The sequence below is a fragment of the Saccoglossus kowalevskii genome, chromosome 17 (assembly GCF_978046115.1).
Source record: "Saccoglossus kowalevskii chromosome 17, keSacKowa6.1, whole genome shotgun sequence".
Lineage (NCBI taxonomy): Eukaryota > Metazoa > Hemichordata > Enteropneusta > Harrimaniidae > Saccoglossus > Saccoglossus kowalevskii.
The window spans coordinates 10,249,360-10,270,394 of NC_140657.1; the positions used below are offsets into that span (position 1 = coordinate 10,249,360).

General features: G+C 36.4%; 1 protein-coding gene across 1 annotated transcript in view; it reads right to left on the minus strand.

The window, feature by feature from the left end:
- LOC102807861 (dimethylaniline monooxygenase [N-oxide-forming] 2-like) overlaps nt 1-21,035 on the minus strand; it is a 39,975-nt gene that overhangs the window by 17,246 nt on the left and 1,694 nt on the right. The window contains exons 2-5 of the mRNA XM_085491857.1: nt 13,736-13,931; nt 11,817-12,275; nt 11,056-11,111; nt 10,460-10,847 (exon numbers count right to left, since the gene is read on the minus strand). Of these exons, the coding sequence (XP_085347983.1) occupies nt 10,460-10,847; nt 11,056-11,111; nt 11,817-12,275; nt 13,736-13,847 (1,015 nt within the window). The 5' untranslated portion in view covers nt 13,848-13,931. The remainder of the gene's footprint in view (nt 1-10,459; nt 10,848-11,055; nt 11,112-11,816; nt 12,276-13,735; nt 13,932-21,035) is intronic.

The following is a 21,035-nucleotide window of genomic DNA, read 5'->3' on the forward strand; positions in this document are numbered from 1 at the left end:
TTATACTACAGTGGTATGGTTATGTCCACCACCATAGTGGTAATACACTTTGTAGTCAGTACATTATACTACAGTGGTATGGTTATGTCCACCACCATAGTGGTAATACACTTTGTAGTCAGTACATTATACTGCAGTGGTATTGTTATGTCCACCACCACAGTGGCAATACACTTTGTAGTCAGTATATTATACTACAGTGGTATATGTTTATGTCCACCACCATAGTGGTAATACACTTTGTAGTCAGTACATTATACTACAGTGGTATGGTTATGTCCACCACCATAGTGGTAATACACTTTGTAGTCAGTACATTATACTACAGTGGTATGGTTATGTCCACCACCATAGTGGTAATACACTTTGTAGTCAGTACATTATACTGCAGTGGTATTGTTATGTCCACCACCATAGTGGCAATACACTTTGTAGTCAGTATATTTTAATACAGTGGTATGTTTATGTCCACCACCATAGTGGTAATACACTTTGTAGTCAGTACATTATACTACAGTGGTATATGTTTATGTCCACCACCATAGTGGTAATACACTTTGTAGTCAGTACATTATACTACAGTGGTATATGTTTATGTCCACCACCATAGTGGTAATACACTTTGTAGTCAGTACATTATACTACAGTGGTATATGTTTATGTCCACCACCATAGTGGTAATACACTTTGTAGTCAGTACCTTATACTACAGTGGTATATGTTTATGTCCACCACCATAGTGGTAATACACTTTGTAGTCAGTACATTATACTACAGTGGTATATGTTTATGTCCACCACCATAGTGGCAATACACTTTGTAGACAGTACATTATACTACAGTGGTACATGTTTATGTCCACCACCATAGTGGTAATACACTTTGTAGTCAGTACATTATACTACAGTGGTATGGTTATGACCACCACCATAGTGGTAATACACTTTGTAGTCAGTACATTATACTACAGTGGAATATGTTTATGTCCACCACCATAGTGGTAATACACTTTGTAGTCAGTACATTATACTACAGTGGTATATGTTTATGTCCACCACCATAGTGGTAATACACTTTGTAGTCAGTACATTATACTACAGTGGTATGGTTTTGTCCACCGCCATAGTGGCAATACACTTTGTAGTCAGTACATTATACTGCAGTGGTATTGTTATGTCCACCACCATAGTGGTAATACACTTTGTAGTCAGTATATTATACTACAGTGGTATATGGTTATGTCCACCACCATAGTGGCAACACACTTTGTAGTCAGTATATTATACTACAGTGGTATGGTTATGACCACCACCATAGTGGCAATACACTTTGTAGACAGTACATTATACTACTGTGGTATGGTTATGACCACCACCATAGTGGCAATACACTTTGTAGACAGTACATTATACTACAGTGGTATGGTTATGTCCACCACCATAGTGGCAATACACTTTGTAGTCAGTACATTATACTACAGTGGTATGGTTATGACCACCACCATAGTGGCAATACACTTTGTAGACAGTACATTATACTACAGTGGTATGGTTATGACCACCACCATAGTGGTAATACACTTTGTAGTCAGTGCATTATACTACAGTGGCATGTTTATGACCACCACCACCATAGTGGCAATACACTTTGTAGTCAGTATATTATACTACAGTGGTATATGGTTATGACCACCACCATAGTGGTATTACACTTTGTAGTCAGTACATTATACTACAGTGATATGGTTATGTCCACCACCATAGTGGCAATACACTTTGTAGTCAGTACATTATACTACAGTGATATGGTTATGTCCACCACCATAGTGGCAATACACTTTGTAGTCAGTACATTATACTACAGTGATATGGTTATGTCCACCACAATAGTGGCAATACACTTTGTAGTCAGTACATTATACTGCAGTGATATTGTTATGTCCACCACCATAGTGGTAATATACTTTGTAGTCAGTACATTATACTACAGTGGTATGTTTATGTCCACCACCATAGTGGTAATACACTTTGTAGTCAGTACATTATACTGCAGTGGTATTGTTATGTCCACCACCATAGTGGCAATACACTTTGTAGTCAGTACATTATACTACAGTGGTATGGTTATGACCACCACCATAGTGGCAATACACTTTGTAGTCAGTACATTATACTACAGTGGTATGGTTTTGTCCAACGCCATAGTGGCAATACACTTTGTAGTCAGTACATTATACTGCAGTGGTATTGTTATGTCCACCACCATAGTGGCAATACACTTTGTAGTCAGTACATTATACCACAGTGGTATATGTTTATGTCCACCACCATAGTGGCAATACACTTTGAAGTCAGTACATTATACTACAGTGGTATGGTTTTGTCCACCGCCATAGTGGCAATACACTTTGTAGTCAGTACATTATACTGCAGTGGTATTGTTATGTCCACCACCATAGTGGCAATACACTTTGTAGTCAGTACATTATACTGCAGTGGTATGGTTATGTCCACCACCATAGTGGTAATACACTTTGTAGTCAGTATATTATACTGCAGTGGTATTGTTATGTCCACCACCATAGTGGCAATACACTTTGTAGTCAGTATATTATACTGCAGTGGTATTGTTATGTCCACCACCATAGTGGCAATACACTTTGTAGTCAGTATATTATACTGCAGTGGTATTGTTATGTCCACCACCATAGTGGTAATACACTTTGTAGTCAGTACATTATACTACAGTGGTATGGTTATGTCCACCACCATAGTGGTAATACACTTTGTAGTCAGTACATTATACTACAGTGGTATGGTTATGTCCACCACCATAGTGGTAATACACTTTGTAGTCAGTACATTATACTGCGGTGGTATTGTTATGTCCACCACCATAGTGGCAATACACTTTGTAGTCAGTATATTTTAATACAGTGGTATGTTTATGTCCACCACCATAGTGGTAATACACTTTGTAGTCAGTACATTATACTACAGTGGTATATGTTTATGTCCACCACCATAGTGGTAATACACTTTGTAGTCAGTACATTATACTACAGTGGTATATGTTTATGTCCACCACCATAGTGGTAATACACTTTGTAGTCAGTACATTATACTACAGTGGTATATGTTTATGTCCACCACCATAGTGGTAATACACTTTGTAGTCAGTACCTTATACTACAGTGGTAAATGTTTATGTCCACCACCATAGTGGTAATACACTTTGTAGTCAGTACATTATACTACAGTGGTATATGTTTATGTCCACCACCATAGTGGCAATACACTTTGTAGACAGTACATTATACTACAGTGGTACATGTTTATGTCCACCACCATAGTGGTAATACACTTTGTAGTCAGTACATTATACTACAGTGGTATGGTTATGACCACCACCATAGTGGTAATACACTTTGTAGTCAGTACATTATACTACAGTGGTATGGTTATGACCACCACCATAGTGGCAATACACTTTGTAGTCAGTACATTATATTACAGTGGTATGGTTTTGTCCACCGCCATAGTGGCAATACACTTTGTAGTCAGTACATTATACTGCAGTGGTATTGTTATGTCCACCACCATAGTGGCAATACACTTTGTAGTCAGTACATTATACTGCAGTGGTATGGTTATGTCCACCACCATAGTGGTAATACACTTTGTAGTCAGTATATTATACTGCAGTGGTATTGTTATGTCCACCACCATAGTGGCAATACACTTTGTAGTCAGTATATTATACTGCAGTGGTATTGTTATGTCCACCACCATAGTGGCAATACACTTTGTAGTCAGTATATTATACTGCAGTGGTATTGTTATGTCCACCACCATAGTGGTAATACACTTTGTAGTCAGTACATTATACTACAGTGGTATGGTTATGTCCACCACCATAGTGGTAATACACTTTGTAGTCAGTACATTATACTGCAGTGGTATTGTTATGTCCACCACCATAGTGGCAATACACTTTGTAGTCAGTACATTATACTACAGTGGTATATGTTTATGTCCACCACCATAGTGGCAATACACTTTGTAGTCAGTACATTATACTACAGTGGTATGGTTTTGTCCACCGCCATAGTGGCAATACACTTTGTAGTCAGTACATTATACTGCAGTGGTATTGTTATGTCCACCACCATAGTGGCAATACACTTTGTAGTCAGTACATTATACTACAGTGGTATGGTTATGACCACCACCATAGTGGCAATACACTTTGTAGTCAGTACATTATACTACAGTGGTATGGTTTTGTCCACCGCCATAGTGGCAATACACTTTGTAGTCAGTACATTATACTGCAGTGGTATTGTTATGTCCACCACCATAGTGGCAATACACTTTGTAGTCAGTACATTATACTGCAGTGGTATGGTTATGTCCACCACCATAGTGGTAATACACTTTGTAGTCAGTATATTATACTGCAGTGGTATTGTTATGTCCACCACCATAGTGGCAATACACTTTGTAGTCAGTATATTATACTGCAGTGGTATTGTTATGTCCACCACCATAGTGGCAATACACTTTGTAGTCAGTATATTATACTGCAGTGGTATTGTTATGTCCACCACCATAGTGGTAATACACTTTGAAGTCAGTACATTATACTACAGTGGTATGGTTATGTCCACCACCATAGTGGTAATACACTTTGTAGTCAGTACATTATACTACAGTGGTATGGTTATGTCCACCACCATAGTGGTAATACACTTTGTAGTCAGTACATTATACTGCAGTGGTATTGTTATGTCCACCACCATAGTGGCAATACACTTTGTAGTCAGTATATTTTAATACAGTGGTATGTTTATGTCCACCACCATAGTGGTAATACACTTTGTAGTCAGTACATTATACTACAGTGGTATATGTTTATGTCCACCACCATAGTGGTAATACACTTTGTAGTCAGTACATTATACTACAGTGGTATATGTTTATGTCCACCACCATAGTGGTAATACACTTTGTAGTCAGTACATTATACTACAGTGGTATATGTTTATGTCCACCACCATAGTGGTAATACACTTTGTAGTCAGTACCTTATACTACAATGGTATATGTTTATGTCCACCACCATAGTGGTAATACACTTTGTAGTCAGTACATTATACTACAGTGGTATATGTTTATGTCCACCACCATAGTGGCAATACACTTTGTAGACAGTACATTATACTACAGTGGTACATGTTTATGTCCACCACCATAGTGGTAATACACTTTGTAGTCAGTACATTATACTACAGTGGTATATGTTTATGACCACCACCATAGTGGTAATACACTTTGTAGTCAGTACATTATACTACAGTGGTATATGTTTATGTCCACCACCATAGTGGTAATACACTTTGTAGTCAGTACATTATACTACAGTGGTATATGTTTATGTCCACCACCATAGTGGTAATACACTTTGTAGTCAGTACATTATACAACAGTGGTATGGTTTTGTCCACCGCCATAGTGGCAATACACTTTGTAGTCAGTACATTATACTGCAGTGGTATTGTTATGTCCACCACCATAGTGGTAATACACTTTGTAGTCAGTATATTATACTACAGTGGTATATGGTTATGTCCACCACCATAGTGGCAACACACTTTGTAGTCAGTATATTATACTACAGTGGTATGGTTATGACCACCACCATAGTGGCAATACACTTTGTAGACAGTACATTATACTACTGTGGTATGGTTATGACCACCACCATAGTGGCAATACACTTTGTAGACAGTACATTATACTACAGTGGTATGGTTATGTCCACCACCATAGTGGCAATACACTTTGTAGTCAGTACGTTATACTACAGTGGTATGGTTATGACCACCACCATAGTGGCAATACACTTTGTAGACAGTACATTATACTACAGTGGTATGGTTATGACCACCACCATAGTGGTAATACACTTTGTAGTCAGTGCATTATACTACAGTGGCATGTTTATGACCACCACCACCATAGTGGCAATACACTTTGTAGTCAGTATATTATACTACAGTGGTATATGGTTATGACCACCACCATAGTGGTATTACACTTTGTAGTCAGTACATTATACTACAGTGATATGGTTATGTCCACCACCATAGTGGCAATACACTTTGTAGTCAGTACATTATACTACAGTGATATGGTTATGTCCACCACCATAGTGGCAATACACTTTGTAGTCAGTACATTATACTACAGTGATATGGTTATGTCCACCACCATAGTGGCAATACACTTTGTAGTCAGTACATTATACTGCAGTGATATTGTTATGTCCACCACCATAGTGGTAATATACTTTGTAGTCAGTACATTATACTACAGTGGTATGTTTATGTCCACCACCATAGTGGTAATACACTTTGTAGTCAGTACATTATACTGCAGTGGTATTGTTATGTCCACCACCATAGTGGCAATACACTTTGTAGTCAGTACATTATACTACAGTGGTATGGTTATGACCACCACCATAGTGGCAATACACTTTGTAGTCAGTACATTATACTACAGTGGTATGGTTTTGTCCAACGCCATAGTGGCAATACACTTTGTAGTCAGTACATTATACTGCAGTGGTATTGTTATGTCCACCACCATAGTGGCAATACACTTTGTAGTCAGTACATTATACCACAGTGGTATATGTTTATGTCCACCACCATAGTGGCAATACACTTTGAAGTCAGTACATTATACTACAGTGGTATGGTTTGTCCACCGCCATAGTGGCAATACACTTTGTAGTCAGTACATTATACTGCAGTGGTATTGTTATGTCCACCACCATAGTGGCAATACACTTTGTAGTCAGTACATTATACTGCAGTGGTATGGTTATGTCCACCACCATAGTGGTAATACACTTTGTAGTCAGTATATTATACTGCAGTGGTATTGTTATGTCCACCACCATAGTGGCAATACACTTTGTAGTCAGTATATTATACTGCAGTGGTATTGTTATGTCCACCACCATAGTGGCAATACACTTTGTAGTCAGTATATTATACTGCAGTGGTATTGTTATGTCCACCACCATAGTGGTAATACACTTTGTAGTCAGTACATTATACTACAGTGGTATGGTTATGTCCACCACCATAGTGGTAATACACTTTGTAATCAGTACATTATACTACAGTGGTATGGTTATGTCCACCACCATAGTGGTAATACACTTTGTAGTCAGTACATTATACTGCAGTGGTATTGTTATGTCCACCACCATAGTGGCAATACACTTTGTAGTCAGTATATTTTAATACAGTGGTATGTTTATGTCCACCACCATAGTGGTAATACACTTTGTAGTCAGTACATTATACTACAGTGGTATATGTTTATGTCCACCACCATAGTGGTAATACACTTTGTAGTCAGTACATTATACTACAGTGGTATATGTTTATGTCCACCACCATAGTGGTAATACACTTTGTAGTCAGTACATTATACTACAGTGGTATATGTTTATGTCCACCACCATAGTGGTAATACACTTTGTAGTCAGTACCTTATACTACAGTGGTAAATGTTTATGTCCACCACCATAGTGGTAATACACTTTGTAGTCAGTACATTATACTACAGTGGTATATGTTTATGTCCACCACCATAGTGGCAATACACTTTGTAGACAGTACATTATACTACAGTGGTACATGTTTATGTCCACCACCATAGTGGTAATACACTTTGTAGTCAGTACATTATACTACAGTGGTATGGTTATGACCACCACCATAGTGGTAATACACTTTGTAGTCAGTACATTATACTACAGTGGTATATGTTTATGTCCACCACCATAGTGGTAATACACTTTGTAGTCAGTACATTATACTACAGTGGTATATGTTTATGTCCACCACCATAGTGACAATACACTTTGTAGTCAGTACATTATACTGCAGTGGTATGGTTTTGTCCACCGCCATAGTGGCAATACACTTTGTAGTCAGTACATTATACTGCAGTGGTATTGTTATGTCCACCACCATAGTGGTAATACACTTTGTAGTCAGTATATTATACTACAGTGGTATATGGTTATGTCCACCACCATAGTGGCAACACACTTTGTAGTCAGTATATTATACTACAGTGGTATGGTTATGACCACCACCATAGTGGCAATACACTTCGTAGACAGTACATTATACTACTGTGGTATGGTTATGACCACCACCATAGTGGCAATACACTTTGTAGACAGTACATTATACTACAGTGGTATGGTTATGTCCACCACCATAGTGGCAATACACTTTGTAGTCAGTACATTATACTACAGTGGTATGGTTATGACCACCACCATAGTGGCAATACACTTTGTAGACAGTACATTATACTACAGTGGTATGGTTATGACCACCACCATAGTGGTAATACACTTTGTAGTCAGTGCATTATACTACAGTGGCATGTTTATGACCACCACCACCACCATAGTGGCAATACACTTTGTAGTCAGTATATTATACTACAGTGGTATATGGTTATGACCACCACCATAGTGGTAGTACACTTTGTAGTCAGTACATTATACTACAGTGATATGGTTATGTCCACCACCATAGTGGCAATACACTTTGTAGTCAGTACATTATACTACAGTGATATGGTTATGTCCACCACCATTGTGGCAATACACTTTGTAGTCAGTACATTATACTACAGTGATATGGTTATGTCCACCACCATAGTGGCAATACACTTTGTAGTCAGTACATTATACTGCAGTGATATTGTTATGTCCACCACCATAGTGGTAATATACTTTGTAGTCAGTACATTATACTACAGTGGTATGTTTATGTCCACCACCATAGTGGTAATACACTTTGTAGTCAGTACATTATACTACAGTGGTATGGTTTTGTCCACCACCATAGTGGCAGTACACTTTGTAGTCAGTATATTATACTACAGTGGTATGGTTATGTCCAGCACCATAGTGGTAATACACTTTGTAGTCAGTACATTATACTACAGTGGTATATGGTTATGTCCACCACCATAGTGGCAATACACTTTGTAGTCAATATATTATACTACAGTGGTATATGTTTATGTCCACCACCATAGTGGTAATACACTTTGTAGTCAGTACATTATACTACAGTGGTATGGTTTTGTCCACCACCATAGTGGTAATATACTTTGTAGTCAGTACATTATACTACAGTGGTATATGGTTATGTCCACCACCATAGTGGCAGTACACTTTGTAGTCAGTATATTATACTACAATGGTATGGTTATGTCCACCACCATAGTGGTAATACACTTTGTAGTCAGTACATTATACTACAGTGGTATATGGTTATGTCCACCACCATAGTGGCAATACACTTTGTAGTCAGTATATTATACTACAGTGGTATATGGTTATGTCCACCTCCATAGTGGCAATACACTTTGTAGTCAGTATATTATACTACAGTGGTATATGGTTATGTCCACCACCATAGTGGCAATACACTTTGTAGTCAGTATATTATACTACAGTGGTATATAGTTATGTCCACCACCATAGTGGCAATACACTTTGTAGTCAGTACATTATACTACAGTGGTATGTAGTTATGTCCACCACCATAGTGGTAATACACTTTGTAGTCAGTATATTATACTACAGTGGTATATAGTTATGTCCACCACCAGTGGTATATGGTTGTGTCCACTACCATAGTGGCAATACACTTTGTAGTCAGTATATTATACTACAGTGGTATATAGTTATGTCAACCACCATAGTGGTATATGGTTGTGTCCACCACCATAGTGGCAATACACTTTGTAGTCAGTACATTATACTACAGTGGTATATAGTTATGTCCACCACCATAGTGGTATATGGTTGTGTCCACCACCATAGTGGCAATACACTTTGTAGTCAGTGTATTATACTACAGTGGTATATGGTTATGTCCACCACCATAGTGGCAATACACTTTGTAGTCAGTATATTATACTACAGTGGTATATGGTTATGTCCACCACCATAGTGGCAATACACTTTGTAGTCAGTACATTATACTACAGTGGTATATGGTTATGTCCACCACCATAGTGGCAATACACTTTGTAGCCCGTACATTATACTACAGTGGTATATAGTTATGTCCACCACCATAGTGGCAATACACTTTGTAGTCAGTACATTATACTACAGTGGTATATAGTTATGTCCACCACCATAGTGGCAATACACTTTGTAGTCAGTACATTATACTACAGTGGTATATAGTTATGTCCACCACCATAGTGGTATATGGTTGTGTCCACCACCATAGTGGTAATACACACAAACATCAATTTGAATTCTTTATCTGTAAACAATGACAGCACAAATTAACATCCTAATTATTATGCAAAATTAAATATAAAACCTAATTTACCTGCAACAATATCTATGTATGGAAATGTTACATTGTAACCAGTAGCACATATGATGGCGTCTACATCATCCACTATCGTGCCATCCACAAACTCCACACTTCTTTTCTTCAACTGTTTTATGACAGGTCTACACTTCACAGCACCACAGAAAATACGATTAGCAATGTCATCGGTTAACATTGTTCGATGTTTGTACAATCGTTTACTGGATTTTAACCCCAGTTTGTCATGATCCACTTGTGACAGTATCTTTTTTTCTGCGATGTAATACTTGGCAGAGTTAGGAAGGCAATCTAGTATACGTTTGTTAGCCATTTTGTCTATTGGAATTGCTTCACGTCCCATACGCAGAATCACAAACGTCCCGTCTCGCATGGAAATGTACACCTAAATAAAGATGGTAAATTTGAATATATTGTTGTGATTATGAATAAAATGAACAACTATACACTACCACCATTGAAAAATGATTTTCATTCATCATTTAAAAAATATTAATAAAAAATTCTTTCATACAACTAAATGCAATGGGATTAGTTCTTATAACTTAAGTTACGGCAATATTACGTCAAGAAATGAGAATGAAATTCAACACCTGTTTGGCATATCTGCTGACTTCTGAGGCAACATCTCCAGCTGAATTACCATCACCTGATGGTTTAATAAGAAAATAATAATCAGTGAAAAACATAAAAAATGATCATTGGATGCAATAACATGTGTCCTTCGGAAAAGCATTGAAAATGTTAATCTCTCACTGGTCACTGGTAGCATAGTGGTTGTTGCACCAGACCCAAGTTCAAATCCTACCTTAGGCTGAATATCAAAGGGTCAACCCCTACCCTGGGTGAGTGTGCCACAGACTCAATGGGAAAGCCAATTCCACTGGCTGAGATTCATTCACTTATGAATGTGACTTTGGGGGAAACTTGATTAAGGTCCGCAGGTGCTTGTGTTCGACCAAGCCTGGTTGACGCCAGGATAGCGCATTAAAATTGCCATTTGATAGGGAGATGGCCACACAGCCCTGTCATGTAGTGCCAAACAGGAAATGACTTCTGTGGCAAAATGCACTATGTGTCAGCACTTGCAAAAAAAAGTCAGGAGTGACAACAGTGACATTCAATGTCCGGAACTGTCGCCTGGCACAAAAACATTTAAAAAATAAATGCAATGTTTTGCAAATTAATAAATTGGATCACAATCAATTTCCCACCTTGAAAACTTTTTGTTGAGCTATCAGAAACACTTGTTCTTTGGTATGTACCTCAAAACAGTTGTTTTTCATAAAATCACAACATTCTTGGGAATCAGCCTCAAGAATTACTCTAAGCAAAAAAACATTTTCTGTCTTACCAACTACAATCACAGTTTTTTCTCGAAAATCACAGCCTCTTTTAAAACAGTTGCTGTGCATTATTAATCCTTCAAATGTTTCACTTCCTTTATATTTAGGCATATTCTTAGATGATTCCAGTCCAGTACAGCACATCACAGCATCAAAGACTTCACTCCTGTTCGACTGTTCCCCAGTCTGTAGATTTAACACCCACTGTCCTGTACGGCAAAAGTTTGACGTTGGTGTCACTTTTAATACTTTTGTGTTAAAATTGATGAACTGATATAGTGCAAATTTTTCTGCATATTGATTATAATATTCTTTCATCAAGTGATGCCTTAAGTATACCGGTGTCTCTTCAGGAAAAGGAAAATCACTGAAACAGGTCATTTCACTACACGTATTTGTTACTAAACTTTCATAGATAGCGGCTCCATTGGTTTCACATGGTTCATCATGATAGGCCCATATGCCACCTAAAATACATAAACAAACAAAATTAAAGACTCAAATTTTAGTCACATCAGTATTAATCATGTGTTTGTTGTGAAATCTGCAAATGCACACAATTTATCTAGCATATTTTCTTCTCTACAAATAACAATAAAATCAATTTTGGACATAAACGACTATCTTGATTTAAGAAAACCAGAAAATGCTAAAATTGTTGTAACATCATTTGCATTTTGGCTACAGACACCAAGGTGACTTTTATATAGTTACAATATGTAAGAGGACAGAATAAAATCATACATGCACATGTACATATTGCTCTAGCACAGTTTCTCATGTGCGATTTTCAAGATTTTCCCAACATAGATCTGAAAACCTTGCATGTATAGCCTGGTTATTTAGTATTCTTGATCCAGACTTGAACTGACAGAGTTTTGTTCTGTTTGGTATGTCTAGAATTAGAGGCAAAAATGTACAATTACACATTGCGAAAAAGGAAATTGCACTGGTAACCCCCGATTTCAAATTGTTGACCCCTAACTTTACCGGTACTTTCAAGCCTTTAATTTTTTCTTTGTATAGAAATAATATTGTATGATATCCAAGATTAAATTTTTTTCTCAAGGTCTTGTACCACCCTATTAGCTAGTGTACCGGTACTTATATGGCTGTGGCTAAAAACATTCAAAAAGAATGTCACCATTATTACTGTATCTAAAAACACTATTTGGCCAAAAAAAAAACTTATGTTGCCCTCAAGTTGGATAATTGAAAAATTTGGTAGGTTGGTCAGATTTTTTTTTTTTTTTAAACTCGTGAAAACTAAAGGTATCGTAAATAGCCGAGGTATATGGGAATCAATCAAACACATGCTAGATATTAAACACAAAAGTCAAAGTGTTTCTTTCAGTCTTTTGTATTGAAATACAGTTTATAGTTTTTTTGTTGGCGTTTCATTTTACTTTTAATTTATTATATATTTCCGTTACTAACTTCATTTTAGTCTGTTTTTGGTTGTCTTCAAACTATTAGCCATTGTAATTTGATTAATTTTTATCTGTAATTTTTTTGTTGTTGTTGTAACCTTTAACCTCCTTCAGTAGGTTGTTATGAGTTAATAAATTGTATTGCACTATCAACCTGAGGTTGAAAGTCACCACTTATCCCCCGGGGACCCTGGGGATCAAACAACGGTCTGGGAACGTTAATTTTTAGAGGAAACACTTTTTTACTGCTAAAATGGTGAGTTTTCAATATTTGGGTCTATTTAAATATATATATTTATATTTTTCGGTTGGTCGCTGAGGGCAACAAAACAATTTTTTTTTTTTTGGCCTTATATTGCTGTTCAGTATTTGTGAAAGTACATGCAATGTCAGGGGTGTCAAGTTGTAGTTAGTTCGTGTGTAGTTCATTAGTTCGGACACTCATTGACTATATGTCCATACAATACTCTTTTAGTAACATTAACAATAATACGAACCAATTTCATCCCCCTGTTCAAAACAAACCGGACTGAGTCCTTCATCGAGGCAACACTTGATGGATACCAATCCACTGATACCAGCTCCAATGACAGCAACTCGTTTTACCATTCTGTTTTCCCTTGGTATATGTAACCATGCAACACTTATCCCCACAAAATCACTCTGTGGGAAACTAGTATTTGGCTTTTTGACCTATTGAAAATAGAAACATTGACTGTAATTAACTGAATTCAGAATCTCTGCATATTTCCTAGATGTTCAATTGGGTTGGCATAGGGGCAATACTAAATATTATAATATTTATGATCGCACACAAGCAGGGATAATAAACATACCCTGGTACATTCCATGTTGTACTAGTAATCATAGTATTTGGAATATACACAACCAAAACAAATACTTTATTTAAGAAAAACCAATGGTAATCTAAAACAAAAAAACAAAACAAATAAAGCCTACTTGAATATACTTAATGGGGGGGCGCAAGGGGGATAGCTGGTACAGGTTACAGAAATTAAAAACGGCATTTTATGATTTTACAGGAAATAAAATGAAAGTTCCATTTACAGTAAAACAATAGTTTTTTACGCTTTACTGATGAATCAAATTTCTAATTACATTGTACATTTTTATAATATTTTTGTTAGTTTGTGTTTATAATAATAAAATTGGAAATTGTGTACAAATTACGACATTTAATCCGGAAAATGCTTTACAAAACGCTCACAAAAAATAAAATATTTTTATACAAATTACGGACGAATAAAATAGCTGATTACATTTTACACCTTGTCCATGTCTACAAATTTATGTTTTTTATTTATTTAAATTACATTATTACGAAAATAAAAACAATTGATTACAGCTTACGAAAATCCCCCTGCCGACCCTCTTAATACAACTGGGCAGGATTTATTCATTTAATTCAGTCAAAAGATCAAGTAAAAGGTATGTGTACATATGAATACCAACTTGGCAAATTTGATTTTGCAAAATTTAGATTTAATTTGTCAATGTTACATTACTGTATTTGTTTTATATCAACTGTGTGTTGTGCATGTTGCAAATAAAATACACTATTTTGTTTACACTGAGCCGGATTCACGACGCACCCTCCCCCCAATGGTAATCATGATACATGGGCATACTAGTATATGGAGCAGCAAGAAAATGACCTCTACAACCCTACGCCCGGTTCAAAACCAAGTTCATTGTATAATTGAAACACAACATTATCTCACGTAAAAATATTGATATTTCATATATAATATTCCAAAACCCAGAAGTTAGCACTACATGTTTGGGCAGAGCTCCAGAAGGAGTACCTACACTTTATGCAAATTTTTTAAAATTATGCTAATTTATTCATGACGTAGCAGTTTCTGTGCTCATGAATATTCATTAATTTGTAGGTCATTACATTTTAAAAGGGGCGATATATTATTTTTGGGGGAAGAGTTAGAAAGGGGGATTAGCAATCCTTAGGGGGTCAATACAAAAGAAGGGACCCATTTGGAGAGCAGCCATGCTCCTCGTGTCTGTTGTTGCACGTGACCTACAGCTGTCAACTGTGTTTGTTCTTCGACTGTGTTCGTTCTTTGACGACTTCGACTGGCTTCCATGTGAGGTAGTATTCTTGTGTTCTGTTTTCCTGACTTCAGTTTTTGAATCCGCTGTTTATGATTTTAACGTCTTTCATGTCTTTTGTAGGAGTGTCCAATCCGTGATTCGAACTTGCGATCTTTGAGTTCCCAGCGCACTGTCTTGTCCACTGTACCACGAGTGTCTTCACACAGGAGTTAGGATTTAAGTCCTATTCACAGGACACTGTCTTCACTAGCATTCAAAAATCTAACTAAACATACTGGATTCGAACCAACGATCGCTCACATTGCTGACATAGTACAAATCAACTGAGCTATGTGGGTAGTCATGCAAATTAAATAATTTGTTGTCATATTTAGCTTTATTGCCAAATGGTGTTTGCGAAAAAAAGATGGGCAGGCAAGGGAATTGAACCCAGGTCCTCCTGGTCACTATGTAGAGAACTGACCCACAAGACCACAATGGATTGACTGGATGTGTTTGCATTTGATAAGACTATATAGTGTGTATATATATATAGAAATACAACATATTTCTATTATTGAGTTACAATTGTCCAAAAAATTGCCAATTTTGTGTTTTTACTTGTGTAAACTATATGCATGCCATAACCCGTTAGTGTACATCTTGCCAATTGGGTGTTTGCCATTTGCGTTGCCCATACCTGACCCGACCCTAACCCTAATGCCAAGACACGTTCCTGTTAATAATTCCGTTGCCCATACCTGACCCGACCCTTACCCTAATGCCAAGACACGTTCCTGTTTATAATTGCTCAACAATGATACTCTGTTGTGCACTGTCTGCGGGTAAGTTGCATTGATGTCAACTGATTAAACAAGTCGCGTTTAAGTAATTTCCACTATTAACAAGTGGTTAAATTGTGACAATAAATGTGTGGACAAATATTTGAGATTAATTTTGGTGTAGACAACTCTCGTTTAATTATTTTACACCATTACAAGTTGTTAAATTGAGAGAATAAATGTCTCAACAAATATTTAATACTTAGTTTGATGTAAACAACTCACGTTTGATTAATTCCCACAATTACAGGTTGTTAAATTGAAAGAATAAATGTGCGGACAAATATTTTAGACTTATTTTGGTGTAGACAGCTCTCGTTTAATTATTTTACACCATTACAAGTTGTTAAATTGAGAGAATAAATGTGTGGACAAATATTTTAGACTTATTTTGGTGTAGACAGCTCTCGTTTAATTGTTTTACACCATTACAAGTTGTTAAATTGAGAGAATAAGTGTGCAGACAAATATTTTAGACTTATTTTGGTGTAGACAGCTCTCGTTTGATTAATTCCCACAATTAAAAGTTGTTAAATTGAGAGAATAAATGTGCGGACAAATATTTTAGACTTATTTTTGTGTAGACATCTCTCGTTTGATTAATTCCCACAATTACATGTTGTTAAATTGAGAGACTAAATGTGCGGACAAATATTTTAGACTTATTTTGGTGTAGACAGCTCTCGTTTAATTATTTTACACCATTCCAAGTTGTTAAATTGAGAGAATAAATGTATGGACAAATATTTTAGACTTATTTTGGTGTAGACAGCTCTTGTTTAATTATTTTACACCATTACAAGTTGTTAAATTGAGAGAATAAGTGTGCGGACAAATATTTTAGACTTATTTTGGTGTAGACAGCTCTCGTTTGATTAATTCCCACAATTACAAGTTGTTAAATTGAGAGAATAAATGTGCGGACAAATATTTTAGACTTATTTTGGTGTAGACAGCTCTCGTTTAATTATTTTACACCATTACAAGTTGTTAAATTGAGAGAATAAATGTGCGGACAAATATTTTAGACTTATTTTGGTGTAGACAGCTCTCGTTTAATTATTTTACACCATTACAAGTTGTTAAATTGAGAGAATAAATGTGCGGACAAATATTTTAGACTTATTTTGGTGTAGACAACTCTCGTTTAATTATTTTACACCATTACAAGTTGTTAAATTGAGAGAATAAATGTATGGACAAGTATTTGAAACTTATTTTGGTGTAGACAACTCTCATTTGATTAATTCCAACAATTACAAGTTCTTAAATTGACAGAATGAATGTATGGACAAATATTGACCATTATATTTGTGAGTAAATACCTGTTGTTTAATTAATTTCCACCTCTACAAGGTTGAGAGAATAAATGTGTCGACAAATATTTGATACTTATTTAGGTGTAAGAACTCGTGTTTGACCAACTTCCACCATTGCAAGTTGTTAAAATAATGAAATAAATATACTGGTATCATTGGATATTTGATTTAATTGTGAAACTTTCTAACAAAACGTTAACTGCTGGCTTCGAACCCTCAATCAACAATTCCGCAGACACGGTATAAATTCAACAACACCACAGAAGATATTCGTCTGTTGCCTGAATTGTTTTCGTAATATAGGGAACGCCATCGACACTTTAACAAAACTTACCTTGACTTGGGTCTTGTTTATCTCTTGTCACAATCTGGAAACTGTTGAACAAATTGCGCGTCGTCCAGTTTAAGACGTTAGTTATTTTATTATTTATTCATTCAGTTTTGTATGGTGCAGTTTTGTGAGGTTTATTATTTTTTGCGACGTTCTTTGTTTACTTGTTTACGGTTTGAGAGATTTCAGTTTATTTGATTTACGTTTTTACGGTAGCTCTGAGCGGGACTCGAACCCACTGTCTTTTCAAGCTAATTTTGTTTTATTTTGATGGCACGCTTGTGTACCACGCCACGACGTTGGTCGTTAAGTGGTGTTCATTTTTCTAACTACTCTAGTGTTCCGATGAGTTGAACGGAAAAGCCAAAACGATTGCTGGTTTCTGATTGCTTCGGTTCTGGTGAGTGTGTATCTAGTGTGATTCGAACCCATGTCGTTTGTATTGGGCGTTTTTTTATTTCCCATGTTAGCTACGCCGTAATATGCAACCACTTCCCCGTTTTATTGTGATTTTGAGTGTTTAATGATGTCTTCCTCACCCGTCACGCCATGACCCAGTTTCAACCACACGGCCATTTTGCAACACAGTTCGTGACCCTCGGCGTCACCCGACTGACTATATGAGCGTTCTCTTCAACTGTTAAGCTAGGATTTATTACCGTTATTATCATTATATTGTCACGTGATTTGTTTTACCTTATGTGTAATGTCTTAAGTATCTTTATTGTAATTTGTATATACCAATTCGTATATACCGAGGAAACGACCCCGATTGAAGGTCATGTATTTTATGACGTCACCAATTCGTGTGTAGGTACTGCTTCTAGATCTGTGCCCATGTTTGTTTGTTTGCGGTCGGCGTTGTACTTTTCCCCTCATACATTGTTATGTGTCGGAGCATGGACGTACTACCAAACAGCGACCGACAAGCATGCGAATTCCCCTCACGTAACAGGTGACCTTTTAAACACCGGAAATAAAGTAGATTGATAGTTGCTGCAGTTTATGCAGCTCTCTTGGTCGTGGTATACGTTGCGGGCAACGTAATATCAAAATAGCTTAAGCGGCCAATAAGAGCTGCTAAACTGCAGCAAGATTGACAGAAGTTTGTTGACGATCGGGAAGTTACAGTACTTTCTTTCTGTAGTGTTTTTTTTTCAAATTTTTGCTTCAATTTTTTTATCGTATGATATTTCAACTTTACCTTGATTTGCGACAAACAAGTTTAATATCAGATCCGAATGTTTATTATTCCTGTTTTTACCGTTAGTATAATCATGGACGTACTTGTCCATAATATTCCATGGTCAGAGCATGGAAGGGGTTTATAGTTCCATGGTCAGAGGAACACAAATGTACGCATAGTTTTCAACACAAAGAAATCATACCTTAAAATAGGAATTGTCCTTCGAAACAACCACAAAGTGTGGATAAAATACTAGACTATCAACAAATATTAATCGATTCCACAGAAAACCAACATTTGTCTAATTTCCACCACGGTTAGTAACTAACACCCGTGTTTTGTACACAGCTCGGGTAAATTGAAGGTCAAGGATGAGAAATAGTTACGTTGCGCATGCGTCCCTCAAACAACCAATCCCCCACGCACAGCAGTAGCCTGACAAGGTCGCGTGAGTTGCGCCCTCTGCGGTGCTCCAAACCCAACACACCCTGACAGAACGATGTAGTTTTTCACATCCCCGACTATGTTTTGTCGGTATCAATCAAAATGCAGAAACATCAGATAGTGACAGCCATCAAAGAGTGACCATTCACGGCAGAGATTATGTGTTTGTTAACTACACAACCGACTACATAACAGAGAAAACATCAAAGTAATGTCACATTAGAGATTGAGCTGCCATAATCTTCAAATTGAAGTTCGCAGACATAAAAGACCGAAAATACCAGCATAAAAAAGAATCTGTAAAAAATGCACTTCATCAGAAATTGAAGATGAACATTTTGTGACAGGATGTGATTTTTATAGTACTGAAAGAAAAAATACTTTATACAGAATTCACAAATGTACTCCCCACTTTTCAATCAGAAAACAATATAAACAAATTGAAAACTATTATTAATACAAAAGAACATAAATTAATCAAGCATGTGACTAAATACTTAAAACCTTGTTTCAAGAAACATGACACATAGTCATGTACTTATCATACGTAATTGTACTAGTATATTATTACACTTGATGCTGGCATTCAAGTTCAACCGCTGTGAATCACTCGTAAATCCTCACATTCCGACTGAGTATATTACTATGCGCTGGAGATATCAAAAGTAATCCCGGTCCGAAAAAGGACATTGTTAAGGCTATACAAGATATGAAATCTGATCTTTTGACGGAAATTAAGCGTAATGGTGATGAAATACGACGGGAACTGAGGGAAATGAAGCAAGAACAGGACCAACTGCACAAGAAATACTAGTAGCTAAAATAGCATTACTTTCTAAGTTGTCTTTGGTTTAGCATGTTTCATGTTAGTTGTGTTTGTATTGATCTGCTCCACCTTGTTTGTTTTTGTTTTCATTGAAATATTATTTACTTTTTAAAACAACTCATTTTTAATGGCATGGTGATTATAAAGTTCGGAATCGTCAGGTTCTTTATTAACAGGCAATTCTACCTATGTAGCAAAACTGTTGGTAATTTACTTTGAATTCGATATTTGAAAACAAAATAACTATCAATATTGTAAATAAGGCAATAACATGAAAAATAGAAAATACCAATCCATAACTTATGTTCAATAAGTTACAATTGCCTACAAATGATAAAATACGGCCAAAGCTATGACCAACTACGATTGTTGCGGCGATGCTCTCCTGTGTATATAACCTATACATAGGGGGGTCGTCGCAATAATCGTAGTTTTTAGGCCAAAGTAGCTTTCTGCATCTCAACAGACATTGTTTTATTTTTTCCATGTGGATCTCAGCAGTCATATAGATCGTCTGGCCCCTGTGGTTCAGATGGATTTTCCTAGGGAGTTTGCTAACTCCCCATCATACGTCTCTTCTGCTTGCCGTAAAGCCATTTGTTCTATTGGTCAGTAAATTTGAACTTTTACTACATCTGACATGTAATGATATGTAGATAGGGAGATATATTGAAAAAATAATTGTGCATCACAGGCCCGTAGCCAGCACTTTTGAATAGGGGGTTCGAAAACAACAATAATATATTTGATGTGAAACGTCATTCGTTTAATTTTTAAAA